The 21,381-nt window shown below is 42.0% G+C and overlaps 1 protein-coding gene across 6 annotated transcripts in view; it reads left to right on the forward strand.

Moving 5' to 3' along the window:
- kdm6a (lysine (K)-specific demethylase 6A) overlaps window positions 1-21,381 on the forward strand; it is a 52,056-nt gene that overhangs the window by 21,539 nt on the left and 9,136 nt on the right. For 3 of the 6 annotated variants that reach the window (XM_072686226.1, XM_072686227.1, XM_072686231.1), the window contains 13 exons: window positions 2,058-2,112; window positions 2,600-2,634; window positions 5,064-5,157; window positions 6,982-7,108; window positions 8,069-8,167; window positions 9,638-9,857; window positions 10,262-10,396; window positions 11,802-11,942; window positions 12,041-12,118; window positions 12,233-12,337; window positions 13,481-13,885; window positions 14,639-15,408; window positions 18,640-18,769. In XM_072686226.1, the coding sequence (XP_072542327.1) occupies window positions 2,058-2,112; window positions 2,600-2,634; window positions 5,064-5,157; window positions 6,982-7,108; window positions 8,069-8,167; window positions 9,638-9,857; window positions 10,262-10,396; window positions 11,802-11,942; window positions 12,041-12,118; window positions 12,233-12,337; window positions 13,481-13,885; window positions 14,639-15,408; window positions 18,640-18,769 (2,394 nt within the window). The remainder of the gene's footprint in view (window positions 1-2,057; window positions 2,113-2,599; window positions 2,635-5,063; window positions 5,158-6,981; window positions 7,109-8,068; window positions 8,168-9,637; window positions 9,858-10,261; window positions 10,397-11,801; window positions 11,943-12,040; window positions 12,119-12,232; window positions 12,338-13,480; window positions 13,886-14,638; window positions 15,409-18,639; window positions 18,770-21,381) is intronic. The other 3 variants (XM_072686229.1, XM_072686230.1, XM_072686228.1) reach the window with 2 other exon arrangements.

Here is a 21,381-nt window from a genome sequence, read left to right on the forward strand (position 1 = left end):
TGGGCGGTAAGGTGTGTTTTGGATAGGTAGGTGGTTTCTGTGGTATGTTATTGTGTTTCTTTCTAGTATATGGAGTCTGCATTGTCTTTGTTTTAATGGCTGTGCTTTGAGATGGAGATGGCAGTACTGACTGTAAGTGGTTCATTTTTATCTGCTATTAGAAGACGTTCTGACACTGAAAATAGAGGGAAGTCCCCTTCAATTGTTCATTAGTGTTGTAGGTTCATGAGACATGTAGCAGAAATATTATTATTTTTATTATTAAATGAATACCTGACTTAGTTTTTAGTACATATATTTTTAGTAGGTGGTCTGAATGTCTGTCTACGTCATGCCAGTCTTATCTGTGTCCAGTAGGATATTGTAATTCGTGTCCATGTCTCTGCTCAGTTGTTGCTATGCTCACAGGCAGCTGTGAGCACAGAAACTCCTCCCCTTCAACTTGTAGCTTTCATCAAGCTTAATTGCTTAATGAAACCAGATGGAAGCAGATGATAACTTGCGAACGGGGTTTTCTCCTTAGTGATCTGGTGGACTGGCCAGCTGCCCATGTAGGATGGATGGAGAATAGACATGGGGTGTCCTTGGTGACCACTAGACTGGGGCTTCAAGCATGTATTCTTTTCGTTCGTCTGGCCTTCTAGTACTTACGCATGGCAGCTTCTTTACACGTGATCTTCGCCTTGTTTTCTACTATTGCTGTACTTAATCAGTAGTGTTTGGTTCTGTTCCATTGCAGTTCCTCTTTAGATTGTGGTTTATTGACTTATTGTAGCCCCTTTGGGTCCCATGTCCTTTTAGGTGGGATTGATCTTGCCATGATTATCTTATGAGAGTGTGCGGCGGGTCACGCTACTAAGGCTGGTTAGCACTGTGTATGACCAATAGAGGTGCTTTAACTCTATTGACTTTGACTTCCTTGATAAAAAGAATGATATTGGGCCGATGTCCTCCATTTCTGGTAGATATGCTGTTGAAAATTAGAAAAGGGTGTCTTTTCCCTTTGCATCATACAGCTGTAGTAGGTTGTAACATATATAAATAAATTTATATACAGTCGCAGGACTGTATGTCACATAAGTATTCACTTATGTGACAAGTATTCACATAAGTTCACATAAGTTCCCTCGGACATTACCCAAACTTTATCCTGACACTCGCTGGTACAAAGCCTGGGTAATGTCCGGTACAAATGAATCGGACAATTGCGTTCACATGTACGGCTTCTCTGGGTAATGTCCAGATTAGTTCTGGGTTATTGTATATGTCTGAAAGGGGCTTATGATTGTAAACTGATTCAAGACTGTATTGGTTCCCTCTCCAGAATCCCAGTGTATAATTATAATATCTTCATAAGTGGAACAGGAGAAGTTTCATTTGCCTAATAGCTACAGTCCTGATTGTTGGACACTTTTTGTATTGCGCTTTGTCTGAAGTTGAAGGTAGGTGTTGGGGACCTAACACCCTTCATCTTCAATTCTTTTAAGGCTTTCTCTTGGCGAGAACTGGAAAACAGTTCTAGATTTTAATTCTTTATCTCTGTTTGATATTTTATTGAATCAGATTCTGGCTGTTCCAGATCTAGCGCGTTGGCCAAGACCGATACCATTTTCTTCTTTAAAATCGAACAGGCTTTTACATGGCTTCACTTAAAATGGTCTAAATATAGGTAATGATGCTTGGCCACTCTACCGCCCTACAGTTTTTTTTAATTAATTAATTTTTTTTTTAGGCCCGATTTATTACGTGTTTGGAGCAGATTTTGTTTTTCCCTCTTTGATATCCAGTCCAGCAGTCCAGTTTTTGCTGATGTCAACATGATACCTAAGTGATACTGATATGCTATCTCCTGAATACAGTCTTATGTTTATAATTTATTTTTTTTAATGTAGCGTCTAAATTTACCTTGCTTAATCAATACAAGAAAAGTCCATACAAGCTTTAGTATGATATGAATTTATCCTACATGTGTTAAATTATTCTCTGAATTCTTGACAAGTAACCAATAATATAATAGACCTAACCTGTTCTCTCTCTCTCTCTCTCTCTCTCCACAGCATTTTCAGCTGGCTTTGATTGACTCAACACCCTGCACTTTGTCCAAAGCTGAAAGTAAGTACCAGGAGCTCAACAGAGTTCATCCTCATCTTTCTAATCCAGTCCTTGCAGCAGCTTTGTTAAGTAATTGGGTTCATCAATGGTCAGAATTATAGAAGTTCTTTCAAGGCTTTCTTTTGGGGAGAACTGAAAAAAAGACCCATCCAGATTTTGATGGATATTTTTGTAGTTTCGTTTTTCTCCTCACTGCCGTTTCCACACTCCCCGAGACTCCAGTTGCCAAGGAAACTGCATTGCTGGATTCCGCCTTGTGCAGCTTTCCTCACCGGCATTAATGATGGGTTAGAAGTGTACTGAGGGCACACTAACCTTCTCCCTTTCTTCATATGCCTCTTACTTGCTAGCGGTTAAAGAATCACTGTTCTGTACAGTGACCTGTATTTTTGTCCTGTCTTTTGTTGTTTTTAGAGAGCGTAGTAAGCGTAGTTCTGTAGTAACTCTTCTCCCCCCCCCTCCCTTCTTCTCTTTTTCTGTTATGCAGTTCAATTCCACATTGCTCATTTATATGAGATTCAGGTAAGTGCTTTTTCTCTACATTTAAGTATTCATTCATTCATTATATAGGTATCTGTTTGAGGTTGCAAGTCTGTTTCTTTGGATGTGTTTTTATAGCTCATGTGCTTGGCATGAGGGCCCCACCTGGTTGGTAGAGCACGATAACCATGTTCACGATAACCATGTTTACGTTTTAGGGCACAGAGTTTGTCGGCCATTTTTCTCAAGTTCCCAAATTGCAAAGTGGAATGCATACGTAGTTTTGAGGGTACTATAATCTCCCACAATGCATTGGTAATTTATAGTGAACATTTGTAGCTCACTACCTGGGCTGAATGTGGTTAATGTGCCGAAATGCATTAAGTCTCTTGTTACCTGGACTGTTACGGACCTAAACAGTATCCTCTTTAGCAATGAATCCAGGTTCTGTTTGGGATCCGGCGACAGTCAGGTTAGAGTACTACATCAGCTACTGGTGTGATGATCTGGGGAGACAGTCGGCCACCCCTTGGGGACCCCAACGGCTTAGCGATATGTGCAGGACATCCTGCGGCCAAAGGTGTTACCTCTCAAGGACAGGCTAAAGCTTTCCTCCACACAGACCAGGAATGTCTCTGCCAGATTGCAGCACTCACCAATTGCCAGTCGAGCATTTATGGGACCAGCTGGGACGCCAACTTGGGGAACCTAGGGAGTGTGCAGGATCTACAGGTCCAGCTAAAACATCTGTGTGCAAATAAGCTGCAAGATGCTACGCTCCATGTCCAATCGTATCCCACCGTATCCAGGCTAGAGGCAGTCCAACCGGGTACTAGAGCCTCCTTTTAATCTTCCCCAAAAATTGAATCCATTCACTTTTGGGAGTCTGTGTATGTATATTAAGAGCACTCCATTAACAACGCTGTGCTTACATCGCTGTACACACACGGCTGAATCAGTGAAAACACTGCTCAGCCACTCACATGCTTGTTTATGTGACCAGTGCTGTTGATAAAGTGTCCGAATTCCCTTGTGTTACTACTTGGTAAACTTAATAGTCTGTCTAAGCAGTGAAATACTACAGAGGGAGTCTGGGATCCATTTTGGTCGCAGCCACAGTCTTCTACAATATGATAACCTAACATTTTAACACTTACTGAGCACTTAAAGAGCTAATACTAATACTAGGGCTTCCTTTTGCTCTGACAGCCGCTCCAATTCCTTGTGGTATGTATTGCACAAGATGTCATAAACATTCTCTGAAGATTCGGGTCCATGTTGACATGCTGTGAAATTCCCATTTTACCACACCCCAAAGGTGTTCTACTGGAATCAGATTCTGTGATTTGGAAAAGCCTATGAATAACACTGAGCATATTGTCATATTTATGAAGCCAGTCTGAGATGACTTTTGCTTTTTGACCATGCTTTTTTGATCATGCTACGTTAGAAGATGGGTAAATTGTGGTCCTGAAGGGATGCACATGGTCATTAGAAGATTGGGTCCATAGATTCATCACATTACCTAAAGCTGCTCACCCATATCTGCATAATCTTATGCATTGCACAGCTGCCATGTGATTGACAGATTAGGCAACTGAATGAATGAGTAAAATGCTCAGCAAGTGCACGTTTGTCTTCCATTCTTTTTACAATACTATTGAAAACCATACTAAAAGCTGGTGGGGTCAAAAGGTTTAGAAAATGGAGCCTGTAAACCTTGGACCCTAAAGTTTACGGTTGGTCCAAGGAATTTGCTGGAGCCAATTATACTGAATTGGCATAATTAAGTTCTGAATATGTTGGTTTGATTGGTCACGTCTCCCTCTGAAATCATGACCAAATGTATGCATTTAATGGGTGCATTTAAGTGAATTTCTTTTTTATTTATTATTTATATAGGCGCTTCCTGCTATTGAACTGCTATTGCAATACACTGTTACTATTAAAACTTTTACCCCCTGTAGTTCCAAAACGAACATGAAATCTCTTCTGCTACATATTTGGTCTAAGTTTCCCTCAGTTTATTCTCAAGTGCAATTATTTTCTGACACACACAGGAAGTATTTTTGTGTGTGTGTTTGTACATTAGCTAGACCTTGGTATGCACTGAGCCATGGACTCCACAGACTCCGTCTGAGTCTCAAGGTCACCATAGAAAACAAACACCTCTCACGTTTCATGGGCGTGTGTGCGAGCTTGCACGCTTTTTTAACCTACTTGCTTGTTGAGTCTAGTCTGTCTCGCCTCGTCCTGTCCTGGAGTGACCCTTCCCCCCAGTGTCTGTGTTTGTGCTATCACTGTCTGTCTGGCCTGACTAGTTGAGTTCTTTCCTCCTAGACAGCACTTTTAAAGGCTGGTCATTGTGGCGAGTCTGGGGAGCTCTTTTGTGTCCACCCTTAGGGGCCATAAAAGCGCTGGCCCTTCCGTCTGCTAACACCCCCCCCCCTTTCTCTTTTTTTTCTCTGCAGAAGAAGTACCGTGCAGCAAAGGAAGCTTACGAAAGTCTGTTGCAGACAGAGGATCTTCCAGCACAGGTGAAGGCAACTACCCTCCAACAACTGGGTAAGAAAGCGCCTTTTGGTTGGTCCTAGTCCATAGATTTTAGTAGTGGTGTTACAGTACACATGTTGGATTACGTTATTAGAGATGTTGTAACATTATACATTCTGCCTCCTAAGAAAGGCAAGCACCTCAAGTTTCAGTAGCTTCCAAATCATAGAGTGCCGTTGGAGTGCAATTCAGCGTTCACAGACTCTGGATATTTAGAACACATGGAGCAAACGCCTCATCGTTTTTGTACAGTGTGCATTTTTGCACATCACATTTAAGAGGATTGGGTGAACACCTTTGCTAGCCGTATTATCTGGTTCAACCTGTGTGGTTGGTTGTGGTCTCATTGCTGGTAATAAATAAGTCAGTGAATACCACCCGTAAATTTTAGCAGGCAGTTGACTAAAAGCTGTATTTCCACATAACCAGTATGTCCCAGTAGGTGCAGGAAAACAGCAAACTATATTAACAGATAGCCAATTTTCCCTTGAGCTTGTGTCATAAATGCAATACCTTGTTACATTGGAAGAAGTGACTTTGCAATATATCATTTTTAAAATATAAAATATAATGCGCCTTGTGTATCAAAGGCTGAAGTAAAATGCATGGTATTAGTCAGATATCCTCCACCTGTGCTTGATATATCGAAAATGAGAAAATTAACATTTCAGTTAAATTTGTAACGTAAATTTCAACCTTTTATTTTATTTCTTCTGTATTGCATATTACCCATAAACATTTACAACATATTTATATTTACATTTTTTTACATAAAAAATTTAAATGCACTTTTTTTACATTTATTTTTTTATTATATATTTATATATATAATTTTATATATATATATATATATAATATTAATTTTTCTGGAAAAAAAGTAAGCGTGGTTAAGTATGTGGGATTTGTAGAACTGAATTTGTTGCCATTTCGGCAACGTCTCTGGAGCTATGAGAATGGTTAATGCTTCAGTACTGAGAATGTTCTGAAGGCATGGCTTTTGGTTGTTAATTTTGCTCATCTTCAGTTATGTCCTGCCCTAAATCTGGACAGTTTTCAGATTGTGGTACTGAAGAGTGTCTTGACTTGTGCCTTTTTTGTTTCTACTTTAAATAAATTAAAGTTAAATCTTTTTAAATCCTCTTATTTTTTTCTAGGTGTACCACTTTTTAAATGATCTCAGTCCAGCCGCCCTTCTGACCACACAAAACTGAGCCCCCCCCCCCTCCCCCCCTTTCTAAACATCTCAGACGAGTTCCGCTGCAATCTTTTACCAGTCTAGATGTTACAGGGTGGTGGAGGGGAGAGAGGAGACTGGTGTCATAAAACCATTTCCACGTTGCCCTGAAATTGCCGGCACTGGTACGGGTTACTATGGTGACTGGTTCTGGCGCAGGCGCTTGCCACAGGTGTTAAAGGCTTGGCTGGGATCATTGCCTGGGAGAGGCATCCCCCTCCTTTTCTCTCTCTCTCTCTCTCTCTCTCTCTCTCTCCCCCCCCCCCCCCCCCCCTCCCTTAACAACCGCTGGCTGGCTGGCTCAGTGTGGCAGAGGGCTGTTTGGGTAGGGCAGTCTCTGATGGGATCTTTTGAAGCGGTTAGTTGTAGTGAGAGACCCCCCTCTTTTTCCACCCCTCCATCTCCTGTTTCCTCCCTACGGACAAAGACGACAAAAAGACAAACCATTTGTTCCATTTCAGATTTGACTAGAATTTGTTCAGTGGTGGAGGGACACTCTGTAGCCACTGTTACTTTGCTTTCTTTTATTATTTATTTTTCTCTCAGTTTTCTGGACAGTGTGGTAACTGATATAATTCTCCTGTTTCCTGCTGCCACCACAGGCTGGATGCATCACACAGTAGAGCAGCTAGGAGATAAAGCCAACAAGGACAGCTATGCTATTCAGTGTCTGCAGAAGTCTCTGGAAGCAGATTCTAACTCTGGACAATCTTGGTATTTCCTGGGCAGGTAACTTAAAAATCCATGATTATTTCTATATTTGCACTATATGTCCAAACGTATGTGGACAGCCCTTCTAATGATTGCATTCAGCTAATAAGTTGCATCCATTGCTGACACAGATGTGCAAATGCACACAAAGCTTGTGTAGTCCCTGAGTCGTTAACCACCCCTATCCCCAGATTTTTCTAGCCATTATGTTTATTGCAGACCACTTTGCTCTTAAGAAAAACCAGCCTGAATTAGGGTAGACCCCCCCCCCCTTTCATGGCAGTAACAGTAAGCTTTAATCTTGTGTTTTATACACTGATTGGTCAGACACCTGCTCCTTTGTTGTTTCTTCTGAAATCGAGGGTATTAAAAAGAGTTTATCCTGCTTTTGTTGGAGTAACTGTCTGCTTAATGCTTTCTGCTGAGGATTTGATTGCATTCAGTAACAAGAATGTTGGTGAAATCACCACCCAACTCACCATCATTCTAGAGAACACAGTTCCACTGCTCCAGTAGGTTCATGTTAATCTGCTCCAGAGAGTCCTATTCTATTGGCAGTATTTTCTCTACGGGGAGTAGACAAGCAACTTAAAGTAGCTGAATGCTTTCTTTAGATGGGGTGTCCAATTGGACATATAGTGTATATACATACAATCCACAGGTCAAAAACAGAATGGGTGTTCTCTTGTCTATACAGGTTTTAACCACACATTCTTTACAGTTTGAGGTTCATAAATGAATTATGCATTTTTCTTTTTTCTAAAGGGTGTAAAGAGAAGTACAAAGTTTGATCTAGAGATTATTTTAATTCTGGGCTGTTTGATTAGAATGAGGGTTAATTGGTTAAGTGGTCCATAATTATAAATGTAACATTGTAGTTGTACAATTAACCCATTTATCTTTATATTAGGAGTCTTTGTTTAATAATTACATGACCATTTCCAGAATTTAAGTTTTTCTTCTCCCCCTCTCGTTCAGGTGCTACTCCAGTATTGGAAAGGTCCAGGATGCATTCATCTCTTACCGTCAGTCCATTGATAAGTCGGAGGCCAGTGCTGATACATGGTGTTCAATAGGGTAAGCACCATATAAGGGTCCTTACTCTGCTTTCATGATCAGTGTTGGGCGTCTCTCCCTTCAGGAAACGCTTGCTGGTTTGACTGCTGTCTTACTCATTCTAATGATATGCGTCTGTTACGTGTTCTTACAGACACAGGTCTGTAACTGAGTGGAAATCTGACATCCAAACATGTTGATTATCATTGGCAAAGGGAGTTGGGATGTGAACATACTAGAGAGCCAGAGTCTTGGCAGATGCTCTGTGGAGTTAAAGCAACACTATGTAGCATTTTTATCTTAAAATAATCTTGAAATGTTTGTGATGGCCCGTTGGCTTTTATTAGGGAGAATTGCGTTGCTGTTGTTGCTACTCCAAGCTCAGCATGCTTCTAACTGCAGTATGTAATTAAGGAGAAGTGGCCTGGACACACTTGTTAGAAGTGAGGAATGCTTCGTATTTTTACTTATTTGTGTAAAATCCGCTAATATTACTATACATCATCAGTTCTTTCTTTAGGGGTGGGTGACTATAGGGGGGCCAAAGAACAAGAAAGTCCAATTTTTTATATTGTTGCTTTAAACGCAGAGAGATGTTAGGAAAAGGGGATCGATACAGGTTCTATTCGGGAGTTGTCGTTTTATTCAAGAATTTATGCATTTAGCTAGATAGTCATACCTTTACCACAATTCAGGGAGGTTCTTTCCAGCTTGGCCAAGATGAGACGTGTTAATTGAGTGAAACTAATCATTTGTTCATTACATTTGACTTATTAATCATCTGAATTATGGCTGAGGACAGTACACATATATCAAATCTAAGATTATTGACTAAGAAGTTGACCGTGATGAGGACAGAACAAAACCCTTCTTTCCTGACTTCTTCCACACAAGTGAGGGAAAAAAATAATAATAAAAATAAGATTAATTAATATAATTCATTTACAAGTATATCAAATGTTGGCCAATACAGACTTGATTGCTCAAGTGCAAGCTTACCTTGTATATTGGTTTGGCATTTTATATAGGTACACTGACCAGATATTATTTGGGTGTATTTGCATCGACATGGTAGTAGTGCACTAGTGTATGTACAGCTGGTCAGACCTTAGACCTGCAAAAGGTGATGCTGAAGTGGGTGGTGATGGCACACAGTAGGGACCTACACCCTGTTGACCTGTTTTTTTTTTTTTTTTTTTTTTTTTTTTTTTTTTTTTTTGCACTAATTGGCTTGCTAATTGGGGCTCACGTACTGGCAGATACTGCTTTCTGCGGTGGGTGGTCTGCCCTGTTTTTGTAGCATTTCCGTAAGTTTTAACCACAAAAGTGCACAGGCTAGGTCCTTCCACCCATCTGCAATAACAAATTTGTTGTTGTCTCTGTGTATACCCTGACTCACTCACTTTTATTTTAAGGTCTCCTCATTATCTCCTTTTCTATTGCTTTCCCTCTCTGTGGCCTTCCTCTACTTTCTGCGGGCCTCGTCCCTAGAGTGTTGTATCAGCAGCAGAACCAGCCAATGGACGCCCTTCAGGCCTATATATGTGCAGTACAGCTGGACCACAGCCACGCAGCCGCCTGGATGGACCTGGGCACGCTCTACGAGTCTTGCAACCAGCCACAGGATGCCATCAAGTGCTACATTAACGCCACCTGCAGCAAATCCTGCACCAACATCACTGCCCTCACTGCTCGCATTAAATGTCTGCAGGTAGTAACCAATCTAATCTTCTGTAGTTATGCTGAAGTCTTGATGTTTCATTTTAACGTGACCACTTCTTGTGCGGATCATGTTTTGTGTTCCTATTTTTTACATTGCTTGTTATATATTTTTTAAATTCTTTTGTTGTATCATGTTTATAAATAACTGGCTTGATGCCAGAGCATTGTTACTGTTAATTGTCAGCATTCAGAATATAATCATCGATGCATACTTCCATAGCATTGCTTTAACTATTTTAAATATAATTTGAATTATTTAAGTATTTTTTTTTAATCTTTAATTATTGGTACTATATCACACCTAAAACCGTGTGCCTTATGTGATGGCAAGTTTCGGCTTAGACAACCGAGCATTTATACGTCCAATTGTGACTGTTACGCAATCTTTTCTAGGCTCAGTTGTGTAATCTACAACAAGGTAGTCTACCGAGTAAAAGTAAAATACTTCCTAGTATTGAGGAGGCGTGGAGCCTGCCAATCCCAGCAGAGCTTACCTCCAGACAGGGAGCCCTGAACACAGCACAGCAGGTGAGACGCCAGCTCAGCTAGACGAAACACACACACATACACATGCACACACCCTCTTGAGTTGTTGTGGTTAGAAACAGATAAACTTAAAGGTGCCAAGGAATGCATTTGTTGAGTATTTTAAGTTGTTCTGTAACATATATAAATGGTAAATAAGTGACTTTGGTTGAGGTGAAAAATGCTCAGATGTCTATTTACAACCCTGTTATTTTGCTTCAAAAGGAACCATCCTGATTTTCCTTTTGAGGTGGGCACGGGGAGAAAAAAAGCTCTACCTTTATTGGCTGGATTACGTCACTGACGGCCCACAGCAGCATAGCATAGCCTAGCCAAGCTTTGCATAGCTTAGAACTGTAACGCAGACCAGTGTAAACAGTTTTTGCAGTTATTACCGTTGCTGTCCTTTCTGGCTCCTCTCTGTATCCAGACATCATGGTGTGTGGTTAGCTAGCTCAACAGATTGTAGGTTGGTTTTTAGTGCCTTTAGAAGCTTCTCCACGTTATGCTTCAGTTCTTCTGCACTAATAACCACAGCAGAGCTGGTTCCAGTCGGCCTAGCATTAGCTTTTAGTGTCTATCTTCCAATCAGCCATTCTTTCTTCTCTGACTTGACTAGCATTGACTAGTTAATGCTTCTTTCTTCTTCGGTCTGACTGGTGTTAGCTTTTAGCATTTTCAGCCAGGCTTCCACATTCTCCTTAAGTGGCTGCTGTGCCAGCTATGTAAGGAAAGTACAGGATACCATTCTGTGGCACCTTTAAGAATATTTGCTCTGGACAAGCAGACATTTATCAGAGCTCATTTTTCAGTAATTGACTCTGCTAAAACTATTGCTGTTTGCTGATTAGTAGACACATCTGAACGTTTTAGTAGTTGATCCTTAAAGTTCTAAAGTTTTTTGCATTATCATAAGAGTTTTCATAAGTCATAGTTACAACTTATTCATTTGACCATCAAACTCATCAGCACAACAGCTGGCCCATTCATTTGTACAGCATTACTGTTCATATTACCCAAAAGAGTAGAATAGAATGACCACATGCAGAACTGTCAGTGGCAGCGTGGATGTGAGCAGAGGACTGTCAGTCCAAAACTTTTTTTTTTTTTTTCTTGGGCAACTGTTTGACATTGAAGCATCAATAGCAAACATTTCAATGTTAAATAGGGGTGTTGATACAAGGCTGTTTTTTGTTGTCCATGTCATTCCATTACTTCTGCCAAGAAAAAAAAAAAAAAAAATTGAACCCATCGTACAAAGCTTGGAAAGTTTATGAAGAAAGAACTCGTGAATAAAGGTGCTGTGCAGATCTAAAGGTTATGCTGATAGCCTACTAGAGCTAACTTTGAAGTGCTCATTGCTGTGCAAACGTCTCCCAGCTGCTGTTCTATACTTTATCACCCACAGCAAGCATGTAAAGCTAATCAGTGTGGTGAAGGCCAAGGCCAGCTCCCCAGTCAGTCCCTGCCTCCACACGTGCTCTCCTCCAACCAGGAGGACAACCATTCCAGCCCTGCCAAGAGGAAGAGAACCACCAGCCCATCCAAGGTACAGAGCGACGACATTGTGTGATTGTTTCATCTGCTACCATGGAGTTTAATACTGCTACTAAAACAGTGTTTCTGTCTCTCTGCAAACATGCATAGAACTCCTTAGAGTCTTGGACAAACAACCCAGTCCAGCACCAAATCCCTAACTGGTACTTATCTCCTCAGAAGCTTCAGGTTTGTACATTTTCTTGCCTTTTCAGATTCTTTAGGCCCTCTAGATTGAAGAGATCTGTTACCGTTAATATATATTTATTTATAATATATTCCTGTTTTTGTTTGTACTCACAGATTCTAGAACAGTTGAGGGCCAACAAGACAAACCTGAACCCAGTACAGTTGAAGATGCTTGACAAGTTGGAAAAGCAGCTTGTACTCATGCAGCAGCATCAGCAGGTATGAAATCGCAGTCATGCTAGATAGTCATAGTTTAATACACTCGCTACAGTATAGAGCTGCGAGCTGAGGTATAGCCATTAAAGTATGTAACTCAAGCAGGGGTGACTGGGAGAGTTGCAGTTAGCAAGCTGCTTATCTTGTCAGCTATAAACAGTAAAGTAAGTCTAATTGTACCACATAATTGTACAGTCATTATACACCGATCAGCCATACCATTAGAATTAGTCTAATATTATGTGCCACAACAACAAATCAGACCATTTGAGACCACCAAAGGCACCAAGATGTTCGCAGCAGATCTTTTAATCCTGTAAGTTGTGAGATGGGGCCTTCATATATCACATCAATAAGCCTTAGTCTTGTGGGGGTTCTCTGGTATCAACACCTATCAAACGTGGTTAGAGAAAGCACCTAAGTTGCAAAGATCCTTATATGGGCCCATTTTTCAACTTGGAGAGCTTGCTTGCCTAATATATCCTACCCCTTAACTGATGCCTCTGTAGATGAAAATAATCAATAGTTTCTATCTTACTGGTACTAATGTTCTGGCTTATCGGTGTAATATAGTGCTGCCACTGAGGTATACTGGTGCAGGTTATTCTGGCACTCAGGGTACTGTTTCAGGGAAATGTTGCGATTAGCTGACTAGGTAACTAGGGTGGACGAGTTGACCAGCTTGCTAATTGCAAACAGTCAAAGCAGATAAATGAACCCAATTATTGCACATGATTACATACTACACTATAGTGCTGCAAACTGAGGTAAAGTTGGCTAAGTAGCTAACACTGCCGTTAGCAAGCATGTCAACTCGCCAACTAAACCGCAAAAGCAGGAAAGTGAACCTAATTATATTACATAATTATATACCACATTGGAGTTTGTATAAGCAGCCTGATTAGCTTCTCCTGTCATAAACCGTAAAAACCCAGAATGAAAGAGTCTGCAGATTGACTGTATTGTGCAGCCTCTTATTTCTGTGTTTTATTTATAGCTGGTCTGGACGAAGCGTGCATGGGTCATGTTCAGACACTGCTAAATTTAGCCTTTCCTCTATTTTGATGCTCCTAGATGCTTTACAAAAGACAACATGTATAATACAGCTTCTGAAAAAGTATGTGACCACTCTCTTTCTTTGAACAGATGAGGCTGAATGCTGCTGGTGAAGTGCGGCCCACCCTGACCAACGGCCCTGTAGCCAACCCCTCACTGCCGGATTCAAACTCTCTCTCCTTGCCACACCACCCACAGGTTGCCCTCTCCCATACACCCCCAACATCTCAGCCCTCGGCCTGTTCCCCCTGCTCTCTTCAGCCAATGGCCAACGGACCTGGCGCTGCAAGCTCCTCCCCCTGCAGCACTGCTGGTGCCCTGGGTCACACAGAGAGACACTCTGTGGGCAATAATCACATACCAGGACAGGGGAGCAATGGAAATGTGCCTTACCTACAGCAAAACGCACTACCTCATACATGCACAACCCCCACCAGCAGCAGCAGCAACGTGAACGACCTGCCGTGGAAAAGCCAACATACCATCTCCACTCAGGTGAGTCAGTGCAGTAGTGTTTACATACATTACTTGTGGTTTCGGTTGTTTTAGCTGCAGAATAAAAGCTGTAGTTTCGTATGAAGGGGTTTTAACATGAGTGACAAATAGATCTCCACTCTGCCTGTGTCTTACCACTTTTCTTTTGAAGGACAAAATATCAGCACCGTTTTTCAAAAGCCTTGTGGAAAATGGCTCACATGGTAACCAAGGTGACTGCAGTGCCAGCATGGCTATTGCTTTTCCATCATTGATCTTGCTACTGTTTTAATTCTAGGATCTTTAGGCCTCTGATCATCTCCCATTGCAGTTGTAAATATGAAATATGAAATGTTCAATATATACGACTGTGTCCTTTTTTTTTTCTTTTTGTGATGTAGCAAGGGTTTGAAGTTCAGAGCCATTGGTCGGGCCTTTTCTTTGTTTGCAAAATCTGAAAGTATGTGGTGTTTAATTCAGTACAGGAATCTGTGAAAAATGTCATTTCATTTTCAACATCTGTTGGGAAATCCTGTACTGTGAACCTATTTTAAAGCATAGTCTGCAAAACAAATATTGAAATGCTTTAGTATTCGTAGTACAAAGTACCCCCCCCCCACATACACACACACACACACACACACACACACACACACACACTAAGTGCTGTGAACTAGCATTTGCATGAGGATAAAATATATATATATATATAAAAAGTATTCTGATTTTAATCCAAAGCTCATTCCTTCTGGCTTTGACTTGTCTTTTTGGCAGGGGCTTAAGAAAAGTCCAGGTTCGCATTTGGCAGGTCCTAATGGAGAGCAGCCTATATCTTCCACTGGGACATCTCCGCCTACCCAGGCAGCCAGTATCGGCACTTCAAATCTGCACGGACATTCCGGCGCACCAGCACCGGAGACTCCCCTCAATCACCTTCCCTCCCCCCTTCTCCCGCACTCTGCTACCTCAGGTGGACAGCAAGGCATCACAGCCTTGACCAAAGAGAGCAAGCCTTCAGAAAACGGGCATTCCACAGGGACGCCTAACAGCACTGCCACTGCAGGACTGCCTAATCACGTCCATCAGGGCTTGGCGGATGCTGCCGCAGCAGAGCCCCACTCACCAGGTGTACTTAGTTCAGACAATCCTCAGCTCTCTGCCTTGTTGATGGGAAAAGCCAATGGTAGTGATAATAGTAACGACAGTGGGGTAGTGGTGGTGGTGCCTGGTGGCGCAAAGATGAACAGCATGCACCTGGCCCTGCACACGGGCTCGAAGACGCAGGAAAACTCCGTGGCCTCCTCGCCCTGCTCCGCCATGTCGACAGCCACGCCTTCACCCAAATCCACAGAGCACCACGCCACCCACAACAGTGTTGGCAGCCTTAACAGCCCCAAACTTAACGGCAAGGGCCTGGAAGACTCCCAAAGCCCCATGAAAGTGGATTCTCCTCTGGTCTGCTGTAAACAATCATCCCCTTCGCTTGCTCCGTGGTCCTCGGTCTCCATCTACCCCAGCTCCAGCGAGGTGCTTAAAGCCTGCAGGTAAGAACCACTGATGGAACTGGTTTGTTCTTTTTACCGGTTGTTAGAATGGCTTAGCGAAAGCAGTGGTAGGAGTGGATCAGTTGGACCAAGCTTGTGTGTTTGCTGGCTGTTGAGTAGAGGCCTGAAATTTTGTGAAAATATTTTTCAATGACTTATAGTGCAAGCAGAGGAAACACCTCAGCAGGATACTGTGAGAGAGAAGCATTAGCCTCAGATTTTGTGTCTGTTTTTGACTGTGTGGAATGCATCCTGAAATAGATGACCTGCTGGCTAGACTAAACATTATTAAAATTTGGCAGCTTAAGCATTTGTGATAGGTGATGAAGTTAGAAGAAAAAAAGTCACAATAGTTATAGGCCCTGATCTATTTTTCTTCAAAATCAGCTGATACCAAATTAATTTGTTAAAATTCATTAATTATAATCTATACAGAACGGACACTCTGCTACCACACTACTTCTTTTACTTCATCAGGTTATGTGGTCAATGGTAATTCTGAATCCTGGGTCATACTGCTTGCCATCAGCAGCAGTGGAATGTAGATTTGGAGAGGGCTCAATTGACCTCACTCTCTCAGTGGAGGGCTGATGGCCCTTTCTCCACACGTCACTCCTAGTGTGATGTTGGTCAGCACATGCGTCTGTTAGCTGTTGTATTGAAGCTGGGGAGCCACGCTTTCCTCTGAGCACGCCGGCAACCTAGTGATGCTGCATCAGCGGCAGTTGGAAAAGAGGAAGTGGCTGACTTTACATGTGCCGGAGGTGACATGCTAGTCTTAACCCTCCTAGTGTTGGAGGCATTGCTAGTGATAGGGGTTCACATGAACGGGAATCGGCCTTCCAAATTGGGAGGAAAAAAAAAAAAACGTTGTTTTGTAGACTGCAGCTTACAGATTCTTTAACTGGTCTGCTTTTGCAATGCATGTGGTTGCACTAGACTTATGCTTTAGTAATATTTATTAATGGGGCAGTGGTGGCTCAGCAGTTAGAGCGCCGGGCTATCGATAACAAGGTTGTGGGTTTGATTTCCGGGCTCTGCAAGCTGACACTGTTGGGCCCTTGAGCAAGACCCTTTACCCTCTCTGCTCCCCGGGCGCTGGAGTTGGCTGCCCACCGCTCTGGTTGTGTGTGTACTCACTGCCCCTAGATCACGTGTGTGTGTGTGTGTGTGTGTGTGTGTGTGTGTGTGTGTGTGTGTGTGTCAGTCACTGTACAGTGTCCACTGCACAGCAAAATGTGTCCTCCGCATTTAACCCATTTGTGGTAGTGAACACACAAACACACAAATACGTGCACCTTTACCTTATTCAGTAACATTTTAGAGATGCAGTACAATTATCCCTCTAGTGGTTGAATGAGGAACAGCAATGTCCTGTGACCTTTTTGCAAAATTTGCAAGTCGTGTGGTCTGACTAGCTCTCAGGATTAGCAAAATTATCCGGTCGATCAATCCTTTCATCTCTACGTTGCATAGTGTATTGTTGAGCGTTTCTTATTTAATCACCTTTTGACATTATGCTTGCACAGATGCACAGTAGAACCAGTTGTTTTTTGTTTTTTTTTTGTTTTGGATTGGTCAAAGGCCTAACCATGGCAGCTTGGCGAAGCAACAGCTTTAACCACTGAGCCGCCACTGCCCAGATAGCCCTTCTCCAGATAGACGCTTAACTAAAGTAATTCATCGCGATAACAATATTGCAATAAATTGCTCATCCTGTTTTTGTGTAGTTATTAGTAAGAGGACTGATGAATGAGAGAGTGGTTCAGTTTCTCATAATGATCCTGTGATAACCCCTTAGTGACTTTCTCTTTGGGCCGTTTCTCTGTGCCTTTCCTTAAACTAAATGGTTAAATAGCATTGCACCGCTTTTCTTGAGCTTTAGGACATGATTGATACAGCTGGCAGTTCTTCAGTGATCGTGACCGTGTGGTCTTTTAGCCTTGTTTCTGTAGGTCAGCCCGTTTCACACGATCATTGCATGCTATCGTGAGATTTGTTCAGATGACCGGTAGAGGATTGACCCGATCACAGCGGCCAAAACATATAAGGCATTGTGTTGTATTTGTTGTTGCATGGTTCAAGGGCATGCTTCTGCGAAGACCCAGCTGCCCTCTCCCAAAGCCACTCACATAAATGTTCACTCAGCTTGACTTATAATAATTCTTTTAAAAAGTCTCATCTGCTTGAATCCGCTGTGACCTTTCGTGCTGTATAAAACTTTTTCCACAGCACACTCCCTAAAAGAGTGCTGTTTGTTTTGACTGGATTGATGTCAATGTTTTAGAAACTGACAAGCCAATGGTGTTACTGACCTGATGTGCTTCAATTTGTCCCAAAAAACGCTTGACAAAAATAGTTTATAAGATTGGCTACAACAGCCCTGAAGCAGAAAGGGTTAAGGACACTGTTTAAGGGCCCAACAGTAGCAGCTTAGCTGCCCTGGGTATTGAACCTACAACCTTGTGATCAATAACCTGATGCTTGAATCACTAAGCCATCACTGCCCAGAAGGGCCTCTATTGCACATGAAGCTTGATTATTGTTTTAAAAAAAGCCTCGTCTGCTTGAACCTTATGACCTTTTGTGTTACGTAAAATAGGACTTTTTCCACAGTGCACTCTGGAAAAGCTTGCTGTTTGTTTTCGACTGGAATGGTGTTAATGTTGATCTAACCAGAAACGGACCATCCCATGAAGCCAATGTTCACTAGACATTTGATGTTGCTGACCTGATGTGGTTCCATTAGTCAAATATTGTTCTCATGGAAAAGACCTAACTGTCCTCATAATTTAGATGAGTTTTGAGTGTGATGAAAAAGTTTATATATATAGTTTATATAAGCTGCATATGTAATATTACCACATTATACTTTTTGTCCATTTTATCATCTCCACCTACCCTATTGGAGCACTCTACAAACTGCTCTGCAAGCTGTTGTCCTCCTTTCACCCTGTTCTTCAATAGTCAAGAACACCACAGAGCAGGTGTTATTGGAGTGGTGGGTCATACTCAGCATTGCAGTGACACTGATGTGTTGGTGTATATTGCACATACACACTCCCGGTTTGTCCCCTTGTATGGAATGTAAGCATTTTCACCTGCCAGTGTGTGTGTGTGTGAGTTTGTTTGATTTTCCACATCTTTTTTTTTTATTACACAAATACAAATTTAAATTGAATGCCCTGTAATGGAGAACTTTTAACAACTGTCTCACATCTCCTCATGTAGAAACCTTGGGAAAAATGGCATATCCAGCAACAGTGCGTTATTGGACAAGTGTCCCCCTCCAAGAGTTCGACCTTCACCCTTTCCTACGTTACCAAAGGACAAACTCAATCCCCCCACCCCAAGTATCTATGTGAGTATAACCTTCTTTGTTCACTCCATTTGAAAGACAGACAGCAGCTGTGAGGTCTGAACCATGATTTACTTCATAAGTCAGTTCTCGAGAGCAGAAGTGTTTGTTTTTTAAGCCATCTTCAGACACTTCTGCACTTTTCTGTAGGAATTCAAAAGCAATTAATTGTTTCTGTAAGCCAGAATCAAAATCCTGGGAAGACTGACATGCCAAATTCCAGGAAAACCTTTTGTAGAGGTTAGGGTTAGTCAACGGAAGCCATACATTCCATAATTTCTCTCTCTTCCTCAGTACAATACAAACAAATTGTAGTATGGGAGGTACGTTTTATACATATTTAAAAGGTGAGGTTTTAATATTTGAGACATGTAGGTACTCGTTCATTAATGTGGACATTAATGAGTCGTTTGTTAACCGCTTGGGGCCCAGAACATTACCTCTTGCTTAACTGGACTTTAATGCTGAATGTGAATGTGTGAATCTTACTTAAATATGGTTTAGGGGCTTGGCCTGTTTGTTTATTTATTTTTTGATGTCAGCTGATTTCCATCTGATTTGGTTTTATACATGCATCAACTGTACTGTTTAGGCAAGATGTGGTAGTCTGCAGATTAATACAGTGCTAAATAATAAATAGCATTGCTTTCAATATGTGCATAATGTGGCTGTATAGACTGTAAAGATTAATTAATCATTTTAAATGACTTTTATAGTGTGTTTAATATTAATTTTGATCAAGATTGATTTAAGCCCTGTTTTCTGGTAATTTGAGTCAGTTACTTTCACATAAATTTTTGATGTTTGCATAATATGTAATAGCTCTTTTTTTTGTGCTATAGTTTATCATATACAGCATGGGTGACTCACAAGTGGCTACCTACTTCCTGTATAGTGTGCAGAAGTCATGAAACCATGGCTTCTATTTCTAAATAGTGCAGTAAGGGTAAATATGATGGCATAAAATTTCTGTTGGACATATAATGTCCTATTTTGGTGTAGAAGCCGTTATTTCATGACCTACCGCACTATGTAGGGAGAATGGGGCCATGTGAGATTCAGCCACAGATTTCACACAGCGTGAGTTTAAACACTAATTATAACCTGAACGCGGTGTGTAGCACAGTGCTGGTAAAACACTGCAGCAGGGAATTTTCTACGTGCTTTTACCGATTTGTGGTGATTTTAAGCAGTGCCATGCTCACTTTGATGTAGATGTGTTTCCTCTACACATCATTCACAAACACTGTGAAAACAGTCACTGCAGTTTTCATTTTTTCACTGTAAAGTAGTTCCGCAGGCATGAAAGGGAAGCCCGAACCAACCTCCAAGCACACACACTCCCCAATCAGCCATAGCGTGATCACCTCATTGTTTCTACACTCATTGTCCATTACATCAGCTCCACCTACCATATAGGAACACTTATTGTTTGCAGTTTACCGTTACAGGCTATATTACCATATTGGTGTTCTACAGACTGTAGTCCATCTGTTTCTCTGCATACATTGTTAGCCTCCTTTTACCCTGTTCTTCCGGACCTCACAGGACCACCACAGAGCACGTATTATTGGGGTGATGGGTCATTCTCAGCCCTGCAGTGACACTGACATGATTGTGGCGTGTTAGTATGCGTCTTGCTGGTACTAGTGGATCACACACAGCAGTGCTGCTGGAGTTTTTAAACACTGGGTCCACTCACTGTCCTTCCTAATTGGTCTACTGGTTGGTCCACAGAAACAGAAGCACAAATGGTTGGTTGGTGGACTGTTCTCAGTCCAGTAGTTACGCTGAGGTGTCTGATCCACTCGTACCAGCACAACGCACGTAAAACACGCCACCACCATGTCAGTGTCACTGCTGTGCTGGGAATGACCCACCACCCAAAAAATACCTGTTCCGCAGTGGTGGTAATGTGGGTATTCTGACCATTGAGGAACAGAGGGAAATGAGGCTAACAAAGCAAGCAAACTGGGAGAGTGCAACAGAGACAGACAGGGAGAGAGGGAGCGACAGAGAAGGAGCATGCCTATGAGAGGCCGGGAGACCCAGCGAGCAACAGAGAGAGCGTTCATGACCGACAGACAGCTATCATGCAAGAGAGAGACATGGAGAGATGAGGCAAATGACAGAGAGTGCATTCTTGAGAGAACCAGATAGAAAGAAAGAAAGCGTGCAACAGGGAAGCAGACTGGGAGGGAATGTGTGCATGCGACAGAGGCAGACTAGGGGACAGGGAGTGTGCATGAAGGAGACTGACTGGGAGAGACATGGCATTTAAGCGAGACTGACAGCTAGAGAGACAGACGATGTCATATTGGTTGCGTAATTCGTTGAATGAAATCATTGAACGCTTCCCAGGATTTACTGCACTGGTCTTTAACCCTACATTTAGACTGATTTTATGTGGTACATCCCTCAACATACTGTATCACAGATATGAAAACTGTACCTCCACTTTCTCTTAGTGGAGTCTCTCTAGTGCGCTGTGCTACGCTCGTGTGCACTTTTTCAGCTCGTGTTGCCATGGAAAACCAGCTGAAGTACGAATTGGCACCTCGGAGTGTGTGTGCTCATAATTGATGCTTGTCCTATTGCTCTTTCATTCGCAGCCA

Source organism: Salminus brasiliensis, chromosome 8 (genome assembly GCF_030463535.1).
Source record: "Salminus brasiliensis chromosome 8, fSalBra1.hap2, whole genome shotgun sequence".
Lineage (NCBI taxonomy): Eukaryota > Metazoa > Chordata > Actinopteri > Characiformes > Bryconidae > Salminus > Salminus brasiliensis.